Source organism: Nicotiana sylvestris, chromosome 10 (genome assembly GCF_000393655.2).
Source record: "Nicotiana sylvestris chromosome 10, ASM39365v2, whole genome shotgun sequence".
Lineage (NCBI taxonomy): Eukaryota > Viridiplantae > Streptophyta > Magnoliopsida > Solanales > Solanaceae > Nicotiana > Nicotiana sylvestris.
In genome coordinates this window covers 105,153,912-105,179,953 of record NC_091066.1, presented here as the reverse complement: position 1 = coordinate 105,179,953, position 26,042 = coordinate 105,153,912, and the positions used below count along the sequence as shown (strand labels likewise).

The window sequence follows — 26,042 nt, the reverse complement described above, 5'->3', positions numbered from 1 at the left end:
AATATTATCAAAATTGCTATATACCATGAATTTGCATAACATGTCATACTTCTTTATTAAAAATAAAGTCGAACAATAAAATACAAAACATAAAATCTGCTGAAACAATAACTGCTAATGTGTCGATGCAACATAATACATACAAATGACACAGATAAATCTAATCAACAACACAATCTTTCCAAATAACAAATAACAAAAATAAACCACATATCAACTTTAGACGATCCCTCTACTTTCCATCTTTATTCAGTTATTTATTCATACAGTCTCTCTCATGTTCAATTTCCATCAACTTATTTTTTAGGTATTATCTTATTTGTTTTGATTCTTTAAATAATGTTCTAACAAATCCATGAACTCTTCGACTTCTTTGTGCCTAAACTATTATTCAAACTTCACATTATTTTTTGAAGTCGCGGTATCAACGTCAACCGAGGGACTTTTGACGACGAGTTTTGGTTAATCGTTGGTTCGTCATCATGCTACCTAAAATAGTTGCAAGCCCCTTTATTCTATAACATAAAACAAGTAATTATCAATGGGTGAGTAAAACCTCATATCATATATAAATATTTATCGAAAACAATTACTCACTTTTGAAAGTTTGCAACTCCACAATCTTTTTTTACAGTCCTCAATTTACAATAATCTCCATAGCGGCTAATATGACATTCTATGAAGTGCATTGAACTTTGTGAAGCATTAGACATAACTAATCTAAGATGAAGTTAAAGAAGAAAGAAAATGGGAGAGAAGTTGAAGAAGATAGGTAAACAGACTCACTGCCTTAGGTGTTATATGGGTGAACAGGTATAGCGCGTGATAGGCATACGTTATACCCAGGCAAAGTTGATCAAACGTCTGTTAGCCTTGCATATTTGGCATAGCGCATGCTTATCATGCGCTATAGGTACTTTGTTATTCTTTTTTTAAACGTTATTTTGGTTGTTCGAGTTGCAGTTTGCGTTACTTTGGTTCCGGGTGGTGTTCACTAGTAGAGTTTTCTCTCTCATCTATGTTAGAGAGAATGTGGAGGACACCTGCCACTTGTCAAGTAAAGAAACGCCTCATTAAGTATCACTTGGCATGTGAGATGCAAAATAAAATTTCTCTTCATGTTTCAGTAAAAAATGGACTACGAATAAATCCAACTTTTCAATTTTAACGTAAGAGGCAATTAGGTAGTCGTATTTACAAACTCCCGGATGCCACAACTTTCAACCAACTACTAGGACGAGAAAAAAGGAATCGTTTGGCAACAAATACTTTTTTTTCCTAGAACGACAAAATTTATATTAATACTTAAGGAGTAGCATTACACAGAGATGATGCCTCGTTAGGGACATCTAAATCAACTGAGCCAAAGGGGTTGCTAGCCATATGGTTACAGAAACTATTGAAATTTCCGAGTTTAGCTAGTATGTTTAGTGCGTTGTTAGATACTAATCTAGCAGTAGGTGTTCCAGTTTTGTCATCCTATATATCAAGTTCCAAAAAATATCCGGTGGGTGAAATATTGCTGATAAAGGAGTGCTGCTTGGCTGCTTGTCTCCTTCCATTGCCAAAACATGTGCAAGTCTGTTTCCTTCTCGGAAGTTATGTCGGATCAGTGGATTCTCCAGTTCTTTCAGTAGTAACTTGCACTCATTAACAAGGTTAGAGTAGAGAGAATAGTTGTTATAGGAAAGCAGTTGAGGTATTTCAGTAGCATTAGTTTCAAATTCTAAGCTAAGGAAATTGTGATGTTTTGCTATTTGTAGGCCACTTTTCAGTGCGGGAAGTTCCATGTAGGTAGAGGTGTAGCCACAAGCGGGCATTTTGTAGCCTAGAATGCAGTTCCCAGATTTATCCCGAAATATTCCACCAATTCCGCCTTTTTTATAGTTGCCTTTAAACACCCCGTCCATATTGAGTTTAAGCTCAGTTGACACTGGGGGTTATGTTTTACCATTATTGTGGAGATGTTAATGCTATTAGTTGGAGACGTGGTGGTGTATTTGAATTCCATACAATGCATTGTCACAAAATTAAGGGCAAGGAGATTATAGAGGTTGTTGAAGTGATTGTTATTTCTCTTCAGCCATAGATGCCAAATGGCAAACGGGAAGAATTCATTCCAAGTGAGATTTAGATGGTCCATATTAATGGTCCAGTCTTTGAGCTTAATGAGCCAGTGATCAAAGTTGTAATCCAGTATTTGGTTTTGTGGGATTACTTCTTCCCAAAAGGACTTGGCTATTGGGCATTCAAAGAGTACGTGGGTTATTGATTCATCGGCTTCTTTACATATTGAACAAACTGTATCGATATTTAAGCCTATGTGATGTAGATGGGAATTTTTGGGTAGGCGATTGTGGGAGCATTGCCATAAAGAAAATTTAATCTAGTTAAAAGTATTTAACTTCCAAATCCAATGAAATCTATAGCTAATATGGCCCCGTGAGGAGATAAGCTTGTAGGTTATTCTAGTGGAGAAGGAGCCATTGGAAGTAAGGGCCCAAATCAGGATATCTTTGGTGCCCTCTAAGTTTGAGATGTTGATAGATGAATTCTTTGAGTGATGTGGAGAGGTAGGTTATAGGAAAGTTTTGAGAGATCACATCGATTATTATCCCAAAGGTCCTTCACTTTTAGGATAGAGTCTAGTTGGGTTAGAGGTCCATGGATAAGGGAGCTGAGTGGAGGGAGGTTGAGAATCCATACTATGGACCAACAACTAATATTTCCTGGCCCAAGTATCCATGAAAGACCATCTGAGCCGTACTTCCATCCCGTCGGGATATTAGATCAGATGAAGGAGTGGGAGGTGGAGTTTCTTTTATGGCTATATTTAGTGATAAGTATGGTGGCCTAGATAGAGTTTGGGCTTGAGAAGAGGTGCCGGGATAAGCTGGAAAGTAAAAAAGCTAGGTTTTTGTCCTTTGCTTTTTTGATACCTAGGCGGTCTTGTTTTGACTGAGTAACAATATCCCACTTAACATAGTGAATTCTTTTCCTACTCGTGATAGTGCCCCATATAAAATCACGTTGGATCTTGTCGATTATTTTGAGTATTGCTTACCCTTAAAACGGATAACAATTGAATTTATACGCGGTTTTAAGGATATATGGATAGATTCAACTCAAATAATCAAGAATGTTAGGTAAACGAGTTAAGAATAGAATGAATAACCAAACAAATTGTGATGTTAAGGCCGGACTTGAATTTAGGCTAGACAGTAGGTTTTTCCTCGAGCAGACCCTTAATTGCATCAATTAAAATAAGAATCTTTCAATATCTAGGAAGCAGAGAAATAAGTTTGTATTGCCTTGATATGCGTGTTATAATGTGTTTATCAAATAAAAACTTCCTCTTTATATAGTAGTAGAGTTTCATCCCTAGTATAATTCTAAAAAAGGTAAAACTCCTCATTTCTCGTCAATTACTGATCCACTGCCGGTGTCGGGCGAGATCTGTGCCGTGATATCCGGTGGGGTGTGGATATCACGACCCTTTGTTAGTCGTGTGCAACTGTTGCCATATTTTTCGAGGTCTCGGAGCTTGTTCTGGGTTCGAGAAAGTGTTGTCTTATCAAGCCCGGTAGCGAACACTCCTTTCGGGCCTTAGTACGAGAAGTTTCTTGCTTCGATTCAGATCCCATGTAGTTATGTCCTTGCTCTACGGGGAAATCGGGGTGATCATTAACCCCAATTTTATCCGTATACAAGAATTAAGGTGGGAAGCAGGATATATTGCATGGAGTGGTTTGGGAGGGAGTTAAAGGGTGGACTTAGCAAGTGTTGGTTTGACAAAAAATACAAATCCAATATGTCTGTCTTAATTTAGTTATTGCAAAACAATATTCCTCTTAAGTACACCAATGATTACTAAATAAAGTTGTTCATCTTTCTATGAGAATAAAGGGGGAGAACGAAACATAAAAAATAGAAATATAAAAGCACATAGTAAACACAAAGAGTTAATTACTACTAATTATGTATCCTCTCCCTTTCGGTACAAAAATCCTGGCACTATGCATACTCTCTCCAATTTATTATTGAAGACAACTTCAAGATCGGTGAGTTACAAAGGGACATAATTTACATCACTATAGACCAAGAGAAAAACAATTGGACTGCATTATAGAGCTAAAAATCCAAAACCTATAGCAGAGCCAACATCCACTCAAATCAAATTGACCCGTTAAGCTCACTTGAATTAATGTGCTATTCCCGCTGCACTGTACATTAAATGGAAAATTTCATTTTCAAATGATCAGTTACTAGATCTCCTTAAGAATGCTATTACGCCTAAACCTGCAACTAATGCCGCACCAGCTGCTACGGCGCTGTAAGCTGAAGCCCATACAGATTCTGTATGAGCATAATCCAAATTGTTGGAGCTTGAACCCTTCCTACGGCCACACTTTCCTGAATAGTCTAAGTGCAATCTTAGTCCCTGTTGAAGTTGATTCTCTCATCAATCCGTATTTTATATACCAGAAAGGAGGAAGAATATAACAATAACTGATTATATAATGTTTGTTACTTATAAGCTGTTAAAGAATGAATGTAGACATAAAGAATGAATGTAGACATATTACTTGTACTATAAATAGATAGAATAAGTATTGAAATTTGATAGCAGATTTTTAGGATTTTCCTTTTACTTCTTTCCATCATTAGGATCCTATGTACATGTATATATATATATATATATATATATATCACTTCATGGAATAAGACACCAACTTTGATTCTTCCATACCTTGTTTATCACATGGTATCAGAGCCGGTATTGAGTTTGAAATCCGGCCGAGAAATAAACGGTCTCACTGGAACTTGACTGGTTTTAGGAGAGTCCTTTGGTCTGGCAAAGTAAATCTCACCATCAATCCTTTTGATATACATGTTTCAAGAATCTGGTGGCCTGGTTCATTATTTGTGAAGCCCACACAGCGGTAGAGAAATTCTGACATAATTTGTCCCGATGGCACGTGAGAGATGGGTTTGAGACTTGGTTCACTGTTCATAGGTCATGTCGTTATTTTCAGCGTGTCTCTGATGGTTTCTACTTGAGCTGACCACGATTTGAGAAGGTTTTCTTGCTCCCAGAAGTGTTGCTCAATAACAGTGTCATCCGAAAGTCCCAAGTTACTAATTTCGATCTAAACTTTGTTTCTTCCATCTTGATTTGGTCCTTCGCAGCTACCTACCAATTTGGAGTCTGAAGATAATCTAGTATTTCTGAGTTCTTTTAGTGGTGGAATATACTTCATTATTCTTGGTTATATTTTCTAGTGGAGTATATTACTGGTTTGTGTGATTTGTTGGTGCATCATTGGTTCTTTGGTTTGGTCATATTTCTGGTGGAGTATATCTTTATTGACTATCAGCTTGGAACTTAGTCTCTTCTTGAATATATTTCGTGAGTTTTATTAGAATGACTATAAACAGTAAGCAAGGAGGAAATAGTGCTACAACTCCTAGTCCAACAATCTTGGTCTCGGATGAGTTTCTTGAGTTCCTTCAATATCATAAAGCAATGAAGGAATCCTCTTCAGTTACTGCTTTTGCTGGGTCAGATAAGACATGTCTTATCACCTCTTCAAATAAATGGGTGATTGATTCTGGTGCCACAAATCACATGACAGGTAATCTGAATATTTTTTCTAGCTTTTGATCACACAAAGCACCCTCTACAGTTACTGTAGCTGATGGCACAACTTGTAGCAGTGTTGGATCTGGGACTGTTAAACCAACTTCCTCTATTAACTTGTCATCTGTATTAAGTCTTCCAAACGTGGTCTTTAATTTGATTTCTGTTAGTAAAATCACTAGAGATCTTAGTTGTTGTGTAGCGTTCTTTCCCAATCATTGTTTATTTCTAGATCTTATGACGCAACAGATTATTGGTAAAGAATATTTATCTAGTGATCTCTGTATCCTTGATGAATAGAAGCCATAGTCTATTGCATGCTCCAGTATCGTGTCTCCTTTTGAAGCACATTGTCAATTGGGGCATCCCACTCTGTATTTGTTAAAGAAACTCTCTCCTCAATTTCAGAATATTTTTTCATTGGATTGAGTCATGTCGATTTGCAAAACATCATTGCATCTCGTTAGGTCCAAGGGTTAATAAGTGAGCGGAGTCAGATTTTGAGTTAGTTCATTATGATGTTTGGGGACCATGTCTTGTTGTTTCTAAAACTGGCATAAGTATTTTGTCACTTTTGTAGATGATTTTTCCCGTACGACTTGGATTTACTTTATGAAGAGTCGCTCTGAAGTGTTTACTCACTTTTCTGCCTTCTGTGCTGAAGTCAAAACTCAATTTAATGCTTCAGTGCGTATTCTAAGGCATGATAATGCTAAAGAATACATGTCGGAGTTATTTCAGTCCTACATGAGACAACATGGTGTACTACATCTGTCTTCATGTGTTGATACAGCCTCTCAAAATGGAGTTGCTGAGAGGAAGAATATACATCTACTTGAGATAGCTCGGGCACCTTTATTCCAAATGAAGGTTCCTAAATAGTTTTGGGCTGATGCAGTCTCCACGACTTGCTTTTTGATTAATCGCATGCCATATATTGTGCTTGGTGGCAATATGCCTTACTGTGTTCTTTATCCAAACAAGTCATTATTTCACGTGGAGCCTAAGGTGTTTGGAAGCACATGTTATGTTTGAGATGTTCGACAATTTATTACTAAGTTGGATCCCAAGGCATTGAAATGTATTTTTCTTGGTTATTCTCACCTTCAGAAGGGGTATTAGTGTTATTCATACTGAAGTTGGCAAATATCTGGTGTCAACTGATGTAGTGTTTTCAGAGATTATAATCTCTCATGTACCTCCCATCTCTACAAGTCAGGGGGAGGAAGATGAATGGCTATTATATCAGGTTACCTGTACTTTGACAGAACAATCAGATGATGTTTCTCCATATCCTAACTCTTATATCGAGCACCAATCGATTATTGTGCCTTCAGCACCTACTCCAACTGTGTTAGCAAGACCACCAATTATTCAAGTTTACTCGCGGAGGCGAGAGACAAATGATGCAGGTCCTGCATCAGTTCCTTCGTCACCTGATCCTCTTTCGCCAGATCCTCGAGAAGACCTTGACCTTCTCATTGTTTTACACAAAGGTACACGTACTTGCAAATCCACATATTCTATTGCTAATTCTATTTCCTACGATCACTTATCCCCTATGTCTAGATCTGTGATTGCATCTTTAGACTCCATTTATATGCCTAAAGCAGTGAAAGAGGCTTTGAATCATCATGGATGGTCTGAAGCCATGCTTGAGGAAATACATGCCTTAGAGGAAAACCATACTTGGGATTTAGTAAATTTACCTAGTGGAAAGAAAGCAGTGGGATGCAAATGGGTCTTCACGATCAAAGTGAATCCAGATGGTTCTGTAGCGAGACTTAAGGCCAGACTTGTGGCCAAAGGGTATGCTCAGACTTATGGAGTAGATTATTCTGACATCTTCTCTCCAGTTGCCAAACTTACTTCTGTTCGCTTGTTCATTTCTCTAGCAGCTTCTAAGAATTGGCCTTTGCATCAATTGGACATTAAGAATGCCTTTCTTCGTGGTGATCTTCATGAAGAGGTGTATATGGAGCAACCACCTAGTTTTGTTGCTCAGGGGGAGTACGGGAAGGTATGTCATTTGAAGAAGTCCTTGTATGGCTTGAAGCAGAGTCCCCGGGCTTGGTTTGGAAAATTTAGTGAGGTAGTTCAAGAATTTGGGCTGAAAAAGAGCAAATGTGATCATTCAGTCTTCCACAGGCAATCAACAACTGGATCTATTCTCCTGGTTGTATATGTTGATGACATTGTTATTACAGGAAGTGATTATGCAGGAATCTCTTCTCTCAAGTCTTTCTTGCATACTAAGTTTCATACGAAAGACTTGGGACAACTGAAATATTTCTTGGGAGTAGAAGTAAATAGATGCAAGAAGGGGATTTTTCTATCTCAGAGAAAGTATATTCTTAACTTACTGGCAGAAACTGGTAAGTTGGCTGCCAAGCCTTGCAGTACTCCAATGGTTCCTAATTTGCATCTTATGAAAGATGATGGCGATCCATTTAATGATCCATGTAGATACAGGAGGTTAGTTGGGAGATTAAACTATCTCATTGTGACTCGTCCAGATATTACTTTTGTTGTAAGTGTTGTTAGCCAGTTTATGTCCGCTCCTACAGTCAAACATTGGGCAACACTGGAACAGATTCTATGTTACTTAAAAGGGGGCCCTGGACTTGGCATATTATACAACAATGGGCATTCTCACATTGAGTGTTTTGCAGATGCGGATTGAGCTGGATCCAAAATTAATAGACGATCTACTACCGGTTATTGTGTCTTTATGGGTGGAAACCTGGTATCATGGAGAAGTAAGAAACAAAATGTTGTATCTCGATCTAGTGCAAAATCCGAATACAGTACTATGACATAGACTACGTGTGAGGTTATGTGGATGCATCACATTCTCACGGAAATTAAGATAAAGCATACTACACTAGCAAAACTTTGGTGTGATAATCAAGCCGCTCTTCATATCACCTCAAATCATATGTATCATGAAAGGACAAAACATATTGAAGTTGGCTGTCACTTTATTCGTGAGAAGATTCAAGAAAACTTAATGTTTACTAGTTACGAGAAGACATGAGAGCAATTGGCTGATTTATTCACAAAGCGTTAATTGGAACTCGAGTTAATTTATCTTTGCAACAAGCTGGGCATGATTAATATATATGCTCCAGCTTGAAGGGGAGTGTTAAAGAATGAATGTAGACAGATTACTTGTACTATACATAGATAGAATAAGTATTGAGATTTGATAGCAGATTTTTAGGATTTTCCTTTTACTTCTTTCCATAGTTAGAATTCTATGTACATGTATATATATGTATCACTTTATAGAATAAGATACCAACTTTGATTCTTCCATACCTTGTTTATCACATAAGTAATACTACTCTAAGGAAATACCACTCGAAGAGATCAAGCTCCTCTTATGATGAATCCCGCAATGTATTGGTGGTGGATATATATATAGGGCCGGAGGCACCTTCGGCGAATCAGTGTCTGATTCGCTGGAATGTGTTATTTGAAATATAACTAACTTCATTCAAAAAATTACACCGCTTGACTGTCAGTGTTCATAGTCCACCTGGTTCAGCAGGTTACTTCATCAAAAGAAAGTCGCGGGATCCAATCTGTCAAAACACATTTTTTTTCCTTTTTGTGCTTTCAATTATTTCATTTGTCTAAATGATAGTGTTTTCATTTGTTAGAATGGCAGTGTCTAGTAGAGATGAACCTGCGACCTCCTATGGAGGCAAAGGACAGAAAAAACCAGCGGACTACAGCTGCCAATACATGGAAGAAGTGATAAAATATTACATACTACTCCCTCTGTTCCAATTTATGTGAACCTGTTTGACTGGGCACGGAGTTTAAGTAAAAAATGAAGACTTTTGGAATTTGTGATCCTAAACAAGTTCAAATGGGCCCCAGAGTATTTGTGTGGTTATAAAAGCTTCTCATTAAGGATAAAGTTGTAACTTTAAGCTAAATTGTTACCAAATTTAGAAAGGGTTCATTCTTTTTGGAACGAACCAAAAAGGAAATATGTTCACATAAACTGGAACAGAGGGAGTAGTTAATATAGCTATTATTATGTATTCATCTTAAAAAAAGAAAAACTTATCAAAAAAGGTCATAGAGCCCGTTTGGCTTAGCTGATTTAGAGTAGCTGATAAGCAGTAGGTACTGAAAAGCACTTTTAAGTGTTGAAGCTAATTTAAAAAATAAGCAGTTATATGTTTGGATAAAAGTGCTGAAATTAATAATAAGCAGCTGAAGAACTGGGTACATGAAGAGTTTTATTTTAAAAAGAAGTATTTTAGGGATAGAATAGTAAATATGTTGGTCAAACCTAAAGTGCTTATAAACTGAAACTTGATAAGTTGGGGGAGACCAGCTTATGGCTTTTGGCTTATAAGCACTTAACTTATAAGCACTTTTAATTTTACCAAACGCGTAGATAAGCCAAAAAGTGCTTATAATTTAGTTTGGTCAGCTTATAAGCTTAGCCAAACACTCTCATATTAATCTACTTAAATTGTTTTTCGTTGATATGATTCGAATGCGTTTTCTTAATATGATGTTGTTTATACTGATTTTTTATTTGTTTTTGACATTGCTACCAAGAATCCTGATTATGCCAGACTGTATCGAGTTGTGAAGTATTATGCTTTGATTTTTGAAGCCATAAGCGTGTAAAGGAGTACATCTGTTGAGCTACCAAAGAAGTGAAAACGACTTGGGAAATTTCCAGCACTAGTATTCAGTTAGTTCGGACTCCTTTTGTATTAAATTGGATCCAGGACAAAAAGTTCTTAACTGAAGCCTAATCGTATCTTCTAGATAGTTACTCTTAATTTGGACAAATTAAATCATGTCATAGAACCAAGAACCAGTTGATCATACCTTCCAACCTGCAGATCTTGCATGGTCAACGGCAGCTGTGAGATCACTCTTTGTTGCTAATACAACCTTGTCATGGTCTTCATCTTCATACTGCAAGGGAGCATTGCCAATGAATATTATAGCACTCAGCTTGTTCGTACAAGGGAATAAAGTGAGGGTAAATATGTCCATGTACAACCAAATTGATTCCTACCAGAATTTGAGGAAGGTTCTTTCGGTCGATATCATCCCCCACTCTCTGAATAATTGCAGTTATGAGATCTGTCATGCTCCGAATATCTGAATCACAGAAACAGTAAGGCCACCATGGGAGTAAAATTAAAAACAGTAAGGCATGAAACGTTGAAGAACTTCCATTTCTTGTGAATATGGAAGCAATTTACTTAAGGCCTATATGACAAGTGCTCTTAACATGGAAGCAATGTTAATTGCAAGATACATAAAGCCATACATGACAAGTGCTTATTGTTTTTATTAAGTTACAAACTGCTCATAAAGAACATACCGCAGTTGAATCTGTGCATCCTCCCTGCTCTGTCTTGAATCTTGAATGCAAAAGTATTTGGAAGGCTCGATGAAGGATAGGAAATAGATCTTCTCAATTCTGCCCCTTCAGAAGCCAATTTCAAGGAACCAATGCTGAGATGTCATATAAATGGATGTTAGGACTAATTACAGAACAATAAAATAGGATTTAACAGAGGTCATGGGGAAAGTAAGTTTATAACCTCCGTGTCTCTTCCTCCTCATCTGGGGACAATTCCATAGCTGAATCCCAAAACTTTTGCATCCTAGTGTTTGCAACTTCGCTATTCACCCCAGCAGTATTTCCCACCTAGTTAGAAAGGGTAGTTAATTCTATACAAGCTAGGGGAGCAGAAAACTTGTGATGTTACGCGTAGGCATAAAGTAATTATCCCTTAAATATTAAAAGTACAGCAAGATTGTGAACCAATTTTATCAATAATGAGATTTTATAAGAAACTTTGGTGCTCAAACGATATTTGTATTTGCAAACTCTATCACAAGAAAGTAACATTCTAATTATTGTTTAGTCAGTTAAGGAAACAAGACAGATAAAAGATCAAATCTCTAAGTAAAATTTAGATGTACTCCCTTCTTCCTTACACCAATATGATTAGTCCACCAATTAATATTTGTATGATGAAAATAAAAGTGGGCTTAGAACCCAAAAACATTTTCAACTGAACACTTTCTGCAGAGAGCAAAGATTGGAGGAGTGCTGGAGAAAGGATGGGTTAGATATATTCAACATCTGAAGTCAAAGAAAGTTAAATATAGTAGCACCATATCCAGAAAGGCTGTGATCACTTGCAAGAATATTGGTAATATCCTCAAGCAGATAAAATTGGTGAATCAGGACCAAGCTTAATTCTATATTTCAACATAATTAAATGAACTCCATTTATTTATATCCGTGAATAGGAACAGAACATCAGACTTCCCTTAAGAAGCCAGTCTTGATAAACCCATCTCAAGGAGTCCAGCATATGTTTTTGGGATATACATGGTTACATGTCATGCTCATCAAAGTAGTTATATCCTTGTGAGGTTTACTTTCTTTTGTCTTGTCTATTCTGGGAGGGGAAGAAGAAAATAGAACTTGCAGATTCAAACAGGCATGCAAGACGGTCAGACGAGATCGACCAACAGAATGTTAGCCAGAAACATCAGTTGGTTATGTTGAGCTTCACAAAAGATGCAATAAGAGAACCACAAACAATTTTCATGGACGCCTCTGAGGCCAAATGTTGATTGTTGTTGTTCTTAGTTGAGTTATCTACAACGTAAATTTTCTTCCTATTTTCAGATTATATGCTTCTTTTTCAGAAACTGTTCCAATTTTATGGGATGTCCCCCAAGGGACTTCTTCTTATAGAAGAATTGTGATTTGTATGTTGTTTAGGTACTATGCCTAAAACTTTCAGATTGAACTAGTTATAATAACATATTTTATAATTTTCACTCTTCAATCAGATTGTAACATGACGACCTGTTTAGCAACTTGACATTAAGAGTTGCAACTCCCAATAATAGGCGGAGCCAGAATTTGAAGTTTATGGTTCTGAACTTGCCACTGAACCTATAGCTCGTCTTAGTTACTGGATTCCTAGTTAAATATTTACACAGGGTCTAAGCAAAGATTATTGGGTTCGTCTGAACCTGTAGCGGAGGATGCTCTAGCTCCGCCCTTTATTCCAATATATAATAGTTAACGTTTTCCCAGTCACAATCAATTGTGAATGCATTCTGGATGGCTTTAATGCGGTGCTGTGATCCTCAGAAATTTACTGATAGGCATTCCATGCAGCACATGGAAGCATGACAAAGCACACATAGATGAACTGCTAAATAACTGGCTAGTCAAAAATCTATGGACAACAGGGCTTCTTATATTCTTTAGGGCGGCGATTTGAGCCCAAACTCATCCAACCCGCCCAATTCGCCAAGAGATTAATAGGTTGGACTACAAACATTTTAGCTTATGCGTTAATTTGGGCTGAGCCCAAATTAACCCATTATTTTTTATAACTCATTCTGACTCATTAAGCAGCCCAAATACAACCCATGAAACTCATCCAAAATAAAGGAATCTCAATCCAACTTATCTAGGAATTTACTTAGTTGCCCCAATTTTACTTTTTTTTTTTTTGTATTTTCAATTTTTTGTTCTTTTGTTTTTCTGCACTACCCACACACCCCTACCCCCTCCCCCGCGCAAAAACCTAGTTGCCCCAATTTTACTTTCATTTTTAATTTTATGTTCTTTTGTTTTTTTGCACCATCCACCCACCCTACCCCCTCCCGCAAAACCCCTTCCTCTCAAAAAGAAATTTTTTACCTTTTTTTTTGTATTTTTAATTTTCTATTTATTTTTTCTGCAACACCAACCCCCCTCTCAACCCCCTCAAAAAATTTTTTTTACTTTTTTTTGTATTTTTAATTTTCTGTTTTTTTTTGTTTTTCTGCACCACCCACCCACCCCAACTTTTCCATCCCTAACCCCTCAATTTTTTTGTATTTTTAATTTTCTATTTTCTGTTTTTTCGTTTTTCTGTACCACCCACTCATCCACACCCCCAACCGCAAAATATTTTTCAACTTACACATTTAAAGGTAAAAGACTTTTTTATTCAAGATGAGCATGATTTTAAAACATGGGTCAAGTTGGGCGGATTGGGTTATGACCCATTGTTTAGCCCATCTTGACCCAGCCCATCTTAGCCCAAGTACACTTTGGGTTGGGTTGGGCAATGACCCATTTATTGACCTAACCCATCTTGACCCGCCCAAATTTAGCTCAACCCGCCCATTTACCACCCCTAATATTCTTCCTTTCCATTTTCCACTGATATATACAGACATGACAAAGTGGTCAATACTTTCAGAAGCTTGTAAACTTCTTGAAAGAGGCTATATATATGCATAGTAACTACTTGGATTTCAGAAGCTCATCTGTCACCATAAAAGTAACATATCTGCATATGCTGCCTTACAGTGGCTACAGCTGCATGAGTGATATGAAGCACATCAACCACAGCAACTACAATTCCATCTGCAGCAAATTGATACGCAAATGTAATCAGATTAGGGAAAAGAAGATAACCGCTTCCAGACTGTACTCTGAAAGGTCAATGCTACCTCTATCAACTACAGGAAGGTGTAAAAATTTCCCATCATGCATTGTATGTAAAGCATCAACAATAGGTGTATCCGTCGTAGCACATTCAGGATTGGGAGTCATTACCTGGACATTAGTCGTAAAATAAGAGAAAAGTTGTCAAAGATCAATTTTTTTCTCTAACCTAAAAAAAAGGAAGCAAAAGTAAATAAGAAGCAATACTGATTCTCAATGTTTTTTATTTGAATTATAATAAACATATTGATATACTAAAGCGAAAGAGACTACCCTCTCAACAAGAATGGACTTTGGCGAAAGATCTTGTGCTATAACTCGCATTAATATGTCCTTTGACCTGCAGAGATCATGAGGCAAATCTATGCGGTGATTAGCATGCCATTATAGTACAGTTCGGGATTGTTAACAGACTAACACAACAGGAGAATACTCACGTTAAAATTCCTCGTGGTTTCCTGTGAACGGCCACGACTGCGGAGCTTGTTTGAGTTTCAAGCATCTTTTTAGCTGCGTCTAGAACATTATCGCTTGGTTCAACTGTAACAGTCCTGCAAAAACACACCAAATGCTGACTTGCACAAAATTTATCCTGTTATATGTGAATGACACATTCATTAGAAGGTTAAAAGTGAAAATATTACCTACTTTGGATTCTCAGAAATGATGGTAGAGAGTGAAGGCCGGAACATTCGCTCCCGAAGTGTTTCAATAAAGGAATCAGAGCCACCTGATACAAGCAAAAAAAATATGAAAAAGGTTAACACTTTTCACTAGCTATGGCCAATCAGATACTGTCACTCAACCACATGAACTGAGTAAAGTCAGCACATAAATAGGAACAGCAGAAAATATTCAACCAACCAGAAATACACGCTCCCCAGTTTTTTTCAACTCCCTCAACAGCCGCTACTATGGCCTTTCCTTTCTCTGCTGCCCTTTCAAGGCGAGCAATAGCATCATAAAGACATTTTGCTATATCAAGCAATGCAATGACCTCTCCATTTTCTACAACTGGCAAATGTCTAAATTTTCCTGAAGTGAGTAACAAAGGTGAGATATTGGATAAGGTTGCAAGAAGTAATACATTCTGTTATTTCAGATACACCAACCTAGCACCATTTTCTGCAATGCTTCTACAGCAAGTGTGTCAGAAAGCACAAAAACAGGATGTTTCGTCATAACCTTTGAAACAGGTGTTTCCTGAATATTGACTTCGCCCGCAATAACTCTTGTTGCAATATCCTTCAATTTGCCCGAAGATAGTAAAACAAAAAGACAAAGGGAAAGTTAGTCAATGATATCACGTTCACGGTGAAAAAGGAAAAATATTAGTGAAGAAGCAGATCTACATATCTTGAGTCTAATGAGGTTTAAAACAGAATTACACAAGATTCAGGTCACACCTTATCCGTCAAGATACCACATAGTAATGCATTTGAATCGGTCAGCAATAGAGCATCAACTCTGCGAGCAGCCATCCTGCGGCATGCTTCATAAATACTTGTAGTCTCAGGTACTGTTAAAGCTTTAGACAACTTAAGTCTCTTCACTGTCCGCTCCCCAGCCAGACCCCTGTTCCAAAATGTTAGGGAGAACCAAACATTTTAACTAAAAAGAAATATACAAGTGACTGTTCCCGCTATGGTTGATTGTTAATAATTCAACACTGAACCTGACCGTATGATTTTAAGGTAGCAGGACTATCTTCACTAACTAAATAATCTCCTAGCTATGGCTTTGCATTTGAAAATTTTCCAGTATATGGATTAAGATTTCAAGTTAAAGAAGAGAAGATAATTAAATGACAAAAGAACCCTAAAAGTGAATAAAGCTGCATAGAAACCATCAAATTAGACCACCCAAAAAAAAACCCTGATAAACTTGCACAATAAGCAAAATCCTCTGACAACTTGCACACTCGTAGTTCTAATACCTGAAACACCAGAAGCAAACACCTATATTACATGTACTTGGTTTTGAGTTTTGCAGATTGGCTGTGGCTTAAAAGTTTACATTCAATTTGAAGCAACTTTTCCATGTATTTTGGAACTCTTAATGGAAGTACCATACCACCATCAGAGGTGTTTATCAAGGCAAATGAATTCCGGGTATAGACCTCCAAAGTGGCATTTACTAGCTGCAATATCAACTATATGCAATTCCAATATACTTGATTCAGCCGGATCATTGTTTCGTTTTTCATTGTTCTTAATTCCTAATAAGCTCTTCTTTCCCTTCATCCAGTTCGAATTGCACCACAAGCTCATTTTTTACTCCAATGTTCAAGCTGGCGAAAAAATTATCATCAAGAGAAGTACACCTTTCGGGACACGTCAGAATTTTAACCAATATTCTAGTTCACACTTTAATCATTTCACCTTAGTGGCAGGACAAACTTCTCCAACATTATTAATATCACTAATATGCGGACACAAAGCAATAACCATCAGCTCCCAATTCACTTGCATATGGTCATATTATCACCAGCGGCAAATCCAAGATTTAAATCAATAGTTGTGGAGTATCCCAGTACACTCACTATGCTCTTTGGCAATTGGCGCCAACTTAATAGACCATACACACAGATAAATACATGCATTCTGTTCAACTATATGTGGTTCAAGCTGAGGACAGACACTCCAATTCTACAGAGGCCCCTGATTATCTCCACAACCTAAAGGAGAATGTACCTAAATTTCTATGACCTTGCACCTCAATGTTGGATAACAAAATAAATCGATTCGAAAAAAAGAGAAAGAAATAAAGATTTCCTCGACTCACATAAACACCTTTGTATGTAAGTTGTACGACACAAAAGCCTCATGTTATATTCAAATTAAAGCGCATAAAAATGTTAGAGAATAAAAAATTAATAAAAAAGGCAGGGAAAGAAAGACACACATGGAACGAGAAGAAGGTAGAGATTTGCGATGAGGAGAAACAGGGAGTCCTCCTACATTATCGACGCCGCCTGTTTTCTTCTTCGAATGGGAGGATAAGCTTTTCATTGACAAGCTTCTTCTCGACGGCGTTCTTCCTCCTACACTCGCTGCCATCTGATGTATTCATCACACGAATTAATACTACAAACTTCGAAATTCAACTTGCAAAATTATGAGAACCAAAAATCATTTAACTACCTTATACAGAAGGAAATATTTACAGTAATGGAGGCAAAAGAGTTGATAACGCGGATTAACGGAAAATGACAAGTGAACGTGGAAGGGAAGATTTCCAGGAAAATTCTTTCACCTGGAAAGAGAAAATTAAGAGCTAGAGAAAATGATCGATATGTGTTTTGAGATTTAAAATTGGATGGAATGCGTGTTTGGAGGATGCCGTGTTCTTAGACGTTTTGGCCGATGAAATTATTCCACGTTAACGTACATCAGCCTCTGGAATGTAATTTCCAATTTCACTGGAGGCAGTGACACGTTTATATTACTAGCTAGAGTTAATATATTACTCCCTCCGTTTCAATTTATGTGAACCTGTTTGAGTGTGCACAGAATTTAAGAAAAAATAAAAAAATTTAGAATTTGTACTCCTAAACAAGTCAAAAAAGGGCATAGAGTATTTGTGGGGTTATAAAAATTTCTTATTAAGAGTAGAATTGTAAGATTAAGCTAAATTGTTACCAAATTTAAAAAGGAATCATTCTTTTTGAAACGAATCAAAAAGAAAATAGATTTATTGAAATTATAATCAATTAAAATAGTTATTTTTATTAAAAAATTTTGAGTGATAAAATATTGTAATTTTTCCAAAAATTCATCTTCGAAAATCCATTGCTGCAAGTAAAATATTAGCAATTCTTTCCTCAAAAGAACTAACAATATTATCTAATTCAGCAATTTTTATCCTGGGGTATTTGGTATGCTTACTTCCAATGTCTTATAATGCAATACTCGACACCTTTTAAGTTCGAGGAAAACGATGAGAGAAAATGTCAATAGGGACTTTTAAACATTAAAAATAATCTCATATGTCACCAAAGCTGAAAATAATCCAAAACATAATTTCATAAAGTAAAAGAAATTGCATAGAAAATTTTCCATTAAAGTGGGAAAACAATCATTACCTATGAGCAGAAAATAGTTTCCTTTAAAAATATTTCGATACGCAAATATGTCAACAAAATACTAGGCCCTTCCCCTTACTATATGCAACTGCATCTTGTGTTCCTTTTGAAATGAGTTATTTGTTTAGTTTTTTTTGGGCTTTTTTCTTTCTATGTGGATTAAAATGTGGGGATCTTTAAAGAAGGGATTTTTTTATTCCTATACATTATTGGAAATTTTATTACCCTAAATGTTCATGTTTAGTAAATTGCTCTACCTACACAAATTTTGTTTATAAAATATATACATTTCACCTTAAAAGGCTCTCAATCCATTATTAGTGCTTTCAATTAAGAGAAGATTGTCAACCTAAAAACTACTAATTGTTAGATGCAAAATAGCTAGAACTGATGATCCATATATGTTTTTTTTTTCGCTTATCATTATTAATCGCACTCTCATTTAATTTAATTTAGTCGATCGTGATTTCAACTACAAGAAGTGTCTTAATCTGAAGACTCTCCTAGTTGATAGGATCCACATGAAAAATAGAAGAAGAAAGTACAATGGAAAATTTGTCAATAATTAAAAAAATACAAAAGTATAGTAAAACGGAGCACTTTGAGAAAAATGTGAATATGAAAGTCCCTCTTGAATTCAAGAATAAGGAAATGTTGAACGTGAATAAGATGAAATGAATATTTTTTTTTTCTAACTCTGCCTCCCCCCGACAGTATTTGGTAAAATAATTGGTCTGCCTGCTTAGGCCAAAATTGCATTCTAAGATTAAGCTGCGTTTGGTCAAACCTGCTTAGTAATAAACTTCCAATCTTTGCCACATTCAGGATTATCAACAAGTCCAAATATTGTAATTAGAGAATGAAAATTAAACAAGGACACAATTGGAAAATAGAAAGAATTGGCCGTCACTTCTCTTCCACAATATATATTTAATTAATCAAAGAAACCTATTACAGTAAAACAATCATGTAAACAAAAGAAACAAGGAATCTGCAAATAGGAAGACCAGTCCTTAGGCAGAGGCATGGATAATTTGACATAATACAAGATAACTTGTGAAAAATTAAGGAAATTAGAGATCACGAAGTTGTTTAAGATTCATGGGAGATATATATTTGGGGTCACCCTCCAACAATTGTTTGGCAATTATAAGGTTAGCAGTTGGGATCGGAAATCTATCGAAGATGGCGTCGAATCTGGATTCTCTCCAAAAGCTACTCGTGAAGAAAGCAGTGTACGTCGACGAAGACACCTTTGTCAAAGCCTCTCTCACCTCCCAGTTATATACAACTACAATATAATACCACTTAAGTATAATTTTGTACAAATTTTATACAATATGTCTTTTGTATATTTTGTATCTAATTTATACATAGTAAAAACAAATTTCATACAACTAATTATATATTATACAATTTATCTATAACTTATGTACAACTTTCACACATTAATTCTACCCAGTTAAATACAACTATAATAACATATAACTTAAATATAAATTTTATACAATATGTCTTTTATGTATTTTGTATCTGATTTATACATAGTAAAAACAAATTTCATACAACTAACTATATACTATACAACTTATCTACAATTTTTATACATTATTTCTACTTAGTTATATACAACTACAATATCATACAACTTAAATAGTTAGTTTTTATACAAGGTTGTTTAACTTTCATACAATAGTTAAATAAATAAAAGAAAAATATATAAACAACATAATATAATTTTTCTATAATGTTACTACAATTTCAGCAGTATAATGTATATCATGTCTTCTTCTTCTTCTTCTTCTTCTTCTTCTTCTTCTTTCAATCTGAAATTCAGCCAAAATCAAGTCTAATCTTCACCAAAATCCCTCAAAATTGAGATATAAACTCCAAACCATATTCCTAATTATTTTTAACAACACCCAATCCAAACAAATAATGATTTTTGAAAATTCAAATTCGAAATTCAAAGCTTCAAAGCTTTTTAATGGCTGTCAATTGTGGAATTGATGCTCTGTTTTTCTTTGCTTTACATTACTGAAATTTGGGATTGAGAGATAAAGAGAGACGTAGAGAGAATTCTCAATTCTTTGCAACAACATCCAATCCAAACATACAATGTTTTTTGAAGACCCAAATTCGAATTCAAAGCTTCAAAGCTTTTTAAGAGTTTTCAATGGTGGAATTGCTGCTCTCTTGTGCAAGATACGTAGGGGGGATGTGGAGAGAGAAACGTGGGGGAGTGGAAGATATGTTAGAGTAATTTTAGGACACTAATTATTATCATTAATTCTCTTAAATTGTACATAAATGGTAATTAGATATATAAAATGTAATTATAGTAAAACTTGAATAGGAAGGGTAATATAGTTTCATATAGTGTATAGGAATGTAAAAATTCCTTTAATGAATACCCATGCACTAGAAACTAGTTACCCGCCCATGCACACGTAGTTTACCCCTACCTTTTTTTCTAATACCCAGTCAAAGCCAACCAAATAAAGTCAAACTAATTTACTAAAGACAAGCCAATTCAATCCAAACCAAATCAAGTCAAGACAAGCCAAACCAATTCAATCCAAACTAAGGGTGTTTACCGGATGGGCTGGACCGGGCTAATCATGGGAAAAAAGAACCCGTTCGGTTAGTGGAGTGGGGTTCCTAACTGGTAGTGGATGTAACGACCTGGCCGTTCTTTTTAAGAATTAACGCCCCGATCCCCTATTAACTACTTTCCCCATGTTTGTTTCTACTATTTTGAGTTGCCGGGAGGATTCGTCTTGTGTTTTGGAGTGTTTTGGGACACTTAGTCCCTCAATAAGAGCTTAAGCTTTAGAATTTGGGTCATAGTCGGAGCAGTATGAAGACGGCCTTGTAATGGAATTCCGTCGATTCCGTTAGCTCCGTTGGGTAATTTCGGGCTTAGGGGCGTGTTCGGATTGTATTTTGGAGGTCCGTAGCTTAATTAGGCTTGAAATGCTGAAAGTTGAATTTTTGAAGTTTCCGGTTAGATAGTGAGATTTTGATATAGGGGTCAGAATGGAATTCTAGAAAGTTGAGTAGGTCCGTGGTGTCATTTGGGACGTGCATGAAAAATTTTAGTTCATTCGGACGAGGTTTGATAGATTTTTTGATAGAAAGCGGAATTTGAAAGTTTTGGAATCCTTAGGCTTAAATCCGAGGGTGATTTGGTGTTCCGGCGTTGTTTTGAGTGTTCTGAGGGTTGGTACAAGTTTGAATAGTGTTATGTGACTTGGTGGCATGTTTTATTGAGGTCCCGAGGGCTTGGGGTGAGTTTCGGGTGCTTAACGGAAGTTGAATTGGACTTAGGAGAATTTGAAGTGGGCTAAACCTGTCATAACCGCACCTGCGTGTGTAGGGCCGCAGGTGCGGAACCGTAGAAGCGGTATGAGGAGCGCAAGTGCGGTCTGAAGCAATATTGGAATTGGTCGTAGATACAGCCCAGGTACCGCAGAAGTGGCACCGCATCTGCGGGTAAGAGGTCGCAAGTGCGGAGTCGGTCTGTTTAATGAAAAGTCGCAAATGCGGTTCATTGCCGCAGAAGCGGGAACCGGTAGATTCACCGTACTGGATATTTACTTTGGGACTACGAATTGGTATTCCGGGAGTTTCCCTTGCACATTTATGATTTGGACTACGGGACGATATCCCGAGAGATCCTCTAGATATTTACGTTTGGGACTATGGGACGATATCCCGGGAGATCCCCTATTCCTATTTCTGTGTACTGAGTTAGATTCTTTATGTGATTTTATTCATTATAGACTGTTAACCACTTTAATTATATTGGCGTATTCTATACTGCATTACTTTATTTTTCATATATAACCAGTAGGGCCCTGCCCTTCTTCGTCACTACTCGACCAAGGTTAGGCTTGACACTTACTGGGTATCGCTGTGGTGTACTCATGTCCTTTCCTACACATGTTTTCCATGTGCAGATCCAGGTTCTTCGCTTAGCCATACTATCAGTGAGGCGAGGCGATCTTCAGAGATTTCGAGGTATATCTGCCACGTCCGCCGACCGAGGAGTCCCTCTCTATTCTCCCCTCTAGCTTTAGCTCTCCTGTATTTACTTTTGTTTAGACATTCTGGAGTTAGAACACTTGTAGTTATTCAACAACTTGTGATTTTATGAGATTCCGGGTTTTGGGAGTGATTCAGTTTGAGAGTTTATATTTGTATATGCCGAGCGGCATCTTAAACGTTTTATTTATGTTTTATCCGCAGTTTTGACTAATTTTATCTTTCGTTTCCTTTTTCCGCAAATTGTTAGGTTTACCTAGTCGTAAGGACTAGGTGCCGTCACAACAGTTCACGAAGGGCGAACTCGGGTCGTGACAGTGGGCTGGGAAAATTCGGGTTCTATTGGGCTCGTCAGGGTTCGGGATTATCCGGTTCGAATTGGGCTGGGTTTTTTTAAGTGTATTTGTCACGATCCCAATTTCCCTTCATAGGATGTCGTGACGTCACATAGTCTCTAAGACAAGGTAAGTCTGACACTTACTGAATTAATAGAAGAATTTAACCATCAACAAATAAATATGAAATAGAAATCTTTATACACAACTTACAATCCCAAAACCGGTAATACAAGTCATAAGCTCTACTGAGTTTGCTAGTGAATCCCTAAATTCAACTGTTCGAAATAGAATTAAATAGTACAAGTACAATATCAGAAGGTGACTCTGAGGCCTGCGAATCCGACAACATGTTTACCTTGAGTCTCCACAGCAATGCTCCACCTGCTAGCTAATAATTAACAATAACCAAGGCACCTGGATCTGCACAAAAATGTGCAGAAGCATACTATGAGTATACCACAATGGTACCCAGTAAGTATCAAGACTACCCTCGGTGGAGTAGTGACGAGGGATAGTCAAGACACCTATTGGACTAAACAACCTGAACAAGTTTAAAGGTGAACTAACAGAGAAACAATATTAATAAAACCAAGTAAGATAAGGAATCCAAAATAATACTTGCAATGATACACTAGTAACAACAATTTTTAACAAGAAGCAGCCATGTAATAATGTTGTTGAGTAAACTGAACACAGTCTAAGTCCCGTGAAATCAAATAAAGGAAAAACTGACAACAACTCAATAAGAACAATCGCTTTAACACCAGACCTTTCAAGCATTTCCACGAGGTATCGAACCTCATAATCACATCTCGCATGTACCAATTGATGAACCCTAATCATTTGTCACCTTGTGCCCACATTATAATTCATAACCACACAGACGACTCACGTGCCAATAGAATAATTCTCACATAGAAGGCAAGTAGATAGAGTACATGCAATGGTCAATGACGTCAGGATTCATCTTCTTAAACCGATATGGGTGATCCATTTACGTGTATGCTTGTGCAAGTGTTCTACCACAATTCAAGTCAATGCATAAGAGTAGAGACAATGAATGATACATAATAAATAATTACCATGAAATGTACAGTGTAATAAAGAAAAAAATGAAGTTGAAGCAGTGACTAGTACAATAAGATTAGCTATATAGAACAAAGCAAATAGTGCAACACGGAAGAAGACAATTAATAGTAATTAAGGAAACAACAACCAAAGACAAGTATAAAAGAATATGAAAAATTGTCAACAAGAGCCCTACCGAGGTACCGCCTCGTAGTCTCAAATCATAAAATGAATCACAACTTTCCTTAAATCATCGTGGGAGCCTTTACATTTAGTTTTGAAAATTATTTTTCTCGAAATAGCACCCTGCGTTTTTGCCCACCTTATCATACCGCATGGCTTCTAGTAGTTCCCCTACTTGCCACGAGTTTCACGACCACCTTATCTCACTGCATGCATTTCAACACCAGACCTTATACCACCGCATGCGTATCAATAATAATAATAACATGGCAGAAACCTCGTGCAAACAACATAACAACAACATGCTAGAAACCTCATGCAACACTCAAACAATCCTCACAACATAACACGTGTGCCAAAATATAATAACTCAATAAAATGACTTTCATAATATCTGCCGATATGCCATAACATTTCCTCAAAACAGTTTCAATATCACAACCACGTATAGCCCTCAGCCCAACAACACTGAATACAACAACAACAACAACAACAATAACATGAGAATTTAATACGACAAGTAAATCAACTCGGGAACTTCAGAACACAAAGAAAGGAAGAAAGAACTCACAAAGAAAGACATAATAGGGAATAATGATCTCAACAAGAATAGCTCAACGGGGAAGAGATACTATGTAGAAATAATTCTACAAAAGTACAATTCAACAATAACAGAGATAACATGAATCAATGATTCCAATAAGGATAAGTCAACAATGATAAGGGTTAACAAAGCTTCATTTAGGGTTGAGCAATTTCGGAATAGATACAACAAATTCAATTAAGGACAAGCAATTACGGAAAAGAAAGTAATAACTTCAATTAAGGATAGACACTTACAGAAAAGATAATAATTGCTTCAATCAAGGATAAGCAACTAGGGAAAGATAGCATGGCAACAAAAGAGGCAACAACTTCAATTAAGGCATTTAAGAGTTTAATCGGCAATAAGGGTAGAATCATGAAGCAATTAATTCCAAATAAGACACGTAAGGGTGTATTTAGTAATTGAGGAATTTAACATGACAAAACAATTTCATATCTAATGAACATGGGAACCTAAGAGCCCTAAACGGTCAAGTTTCCACAAATAAGTCCGAGCACGTACTCGTCACCTCGCATACTCGGCCTTCACATGACACAAGTAGCACCAAAGACTCAAATCTTAAGGGGTAGTTCTCCCACACAAAGTTAGGAAAGATACTTACCTCAAAGAAGGTAAACCGTACTCTAAAATGACTTTCTCGAGTGAAACAATCTCCGAACGGCTCAAATCTAGCCAAAATAACTTTAAATCATAAATAAAACTCATAGGAAACAATTTCGGATGATAAAGCTTCAATTTTTAACCAAAACTAAAAAGTCAACTAGAAAGTCAACCCCAGGCCTGCACCTCGGAACCCAATAAAATTCAAAAAACCCGAACACCCATTCCGATACGAGTTTAACCATATCAGAATTATAAATTTCTGACATCAATTCGTCCTTCAAATAATCATTTTACACTTTGAAAGATTTTATAAATTTTCCCAAATTTCCGACTTAATTCTCTAATTTAATGATGAAAACAAAGATAAAACCAAGATATAAAATCAAAACCGGGTAAATATAACTTACCCCAAACAACCACGTAAAGAACACCTCAAAAATCGCTCAAATCCAAGGTCTCTAGCTCAAAAGATGAAAAATGGACAAAATCCACGATCTTGGAAAATATATTTTGCTGCCCAGTGATTTACACATCGTGATCGCGGAAATGCAATTGCGATTGCATTGCTACTGCCTAGAATTTTACTACTGTCATGCCCCGACCTAGAAGAGCACGACAGGTGCTCAACCGAGATACCCCGGTCAAGCAAGCCTGTACAACTCACCCATGAATAAAGAGAAGATATATATATATATATATATATATATATATATATATATATATATATATATATACATAATTATATTTTTGAAATAGGACATGTGATACAAATACAACATATTAAGTTGACTCTTCCACTATCAAATACAACCCACACTATTTCTACGGAGCTTCTAAGTACAACCGAAGAGTAATATGGAAGTGTCGGCGACAAGGCCCCGGCTATACCTGAAAACACAAAGTACAATATTAACTGACATCAGGCCCAGAATAGAGTAGGGCCCACCAAA

At 36.6% G+C, this 26,042-nt stretch overlaps 1 protein-coding gene across 5 annotated transcripts in view; it reads right to left on the bottom strand.

Moving 5' to 3' along the window:
- LOC104223421 (CBS domain-containing protein CBSCBSPB5-like) overlaps positions 1–17,492 on the bottom strand; it is a 34,582-nt gene extending 17,090 nt beyond the window's left edge. Inside the window, exons 1-15 of one of the 5 annotated variants that reach the window (XM_070160490.1) lie at positions 17,306–17,492; positions 17,067–17,221; positions 15,569–15,737; positions 15,275–15,407; positions 15,027–15,197; positions 14,811–14,892; positions 14,600–14,713; positions 14,436–14,502; positions 14,168–14,273; positions 14,023–14,081; positions 11,233–11,339; positions 11,010–11,143; positions 10,698–10,783; positions 10,505–10,594; positions 1,288–1,588 (exon numbers count right to left, since the gene is read on the bottom strand). In XM_070160490.1, the coding sequence (XP_070016591.1) occupies positions 1,487–1,588; positions 10,505–10,594; positions 10,698–10,783; positions 11,010–11,143; positions 11,233–11,339; positions 14,023–14,081; positions 14,168–14,273; positions 14,436–14,502; positions 14,600–14,713; positions 14,811–14,892; positions 15,027–15,197; positions 15,275–15,407; positions 15,569–15,737; positions 17,067–17,221 (1,575 nt within the window). In that variant the 5' untranslated portion in view covers positions 17,306–17,492 and the 3' untranslated portion in view covers positions 1,288–1,486. Of the gene's footprint in view, positions 1–1,287; positions 1,589–3,950; positions 4,442–4,465; positions 5,195–10,504; positions 10,595–10,697; positions 10,784–11,009; positions 11,144–11,232; positions 11,340–14,022; positions 14,082–14,167; positions 14,274–14,435; positions 14,503–14,599; positions 14,714–14,810; positions 14,893–15,026; positions 15,198–15,274; positions 15,408–15,568; positions 15,738–17,066; positions 17,222–17,305 lie in introns of those variants that run through there. The other 4 variants (XM_009774857.2, XM_070160489.1, XM_070160491.1 and 1 more) reach the window with 4 other exon arrangements.
- Positions 17,493–26,042: the final 8,550 nt, after the last annotated feature.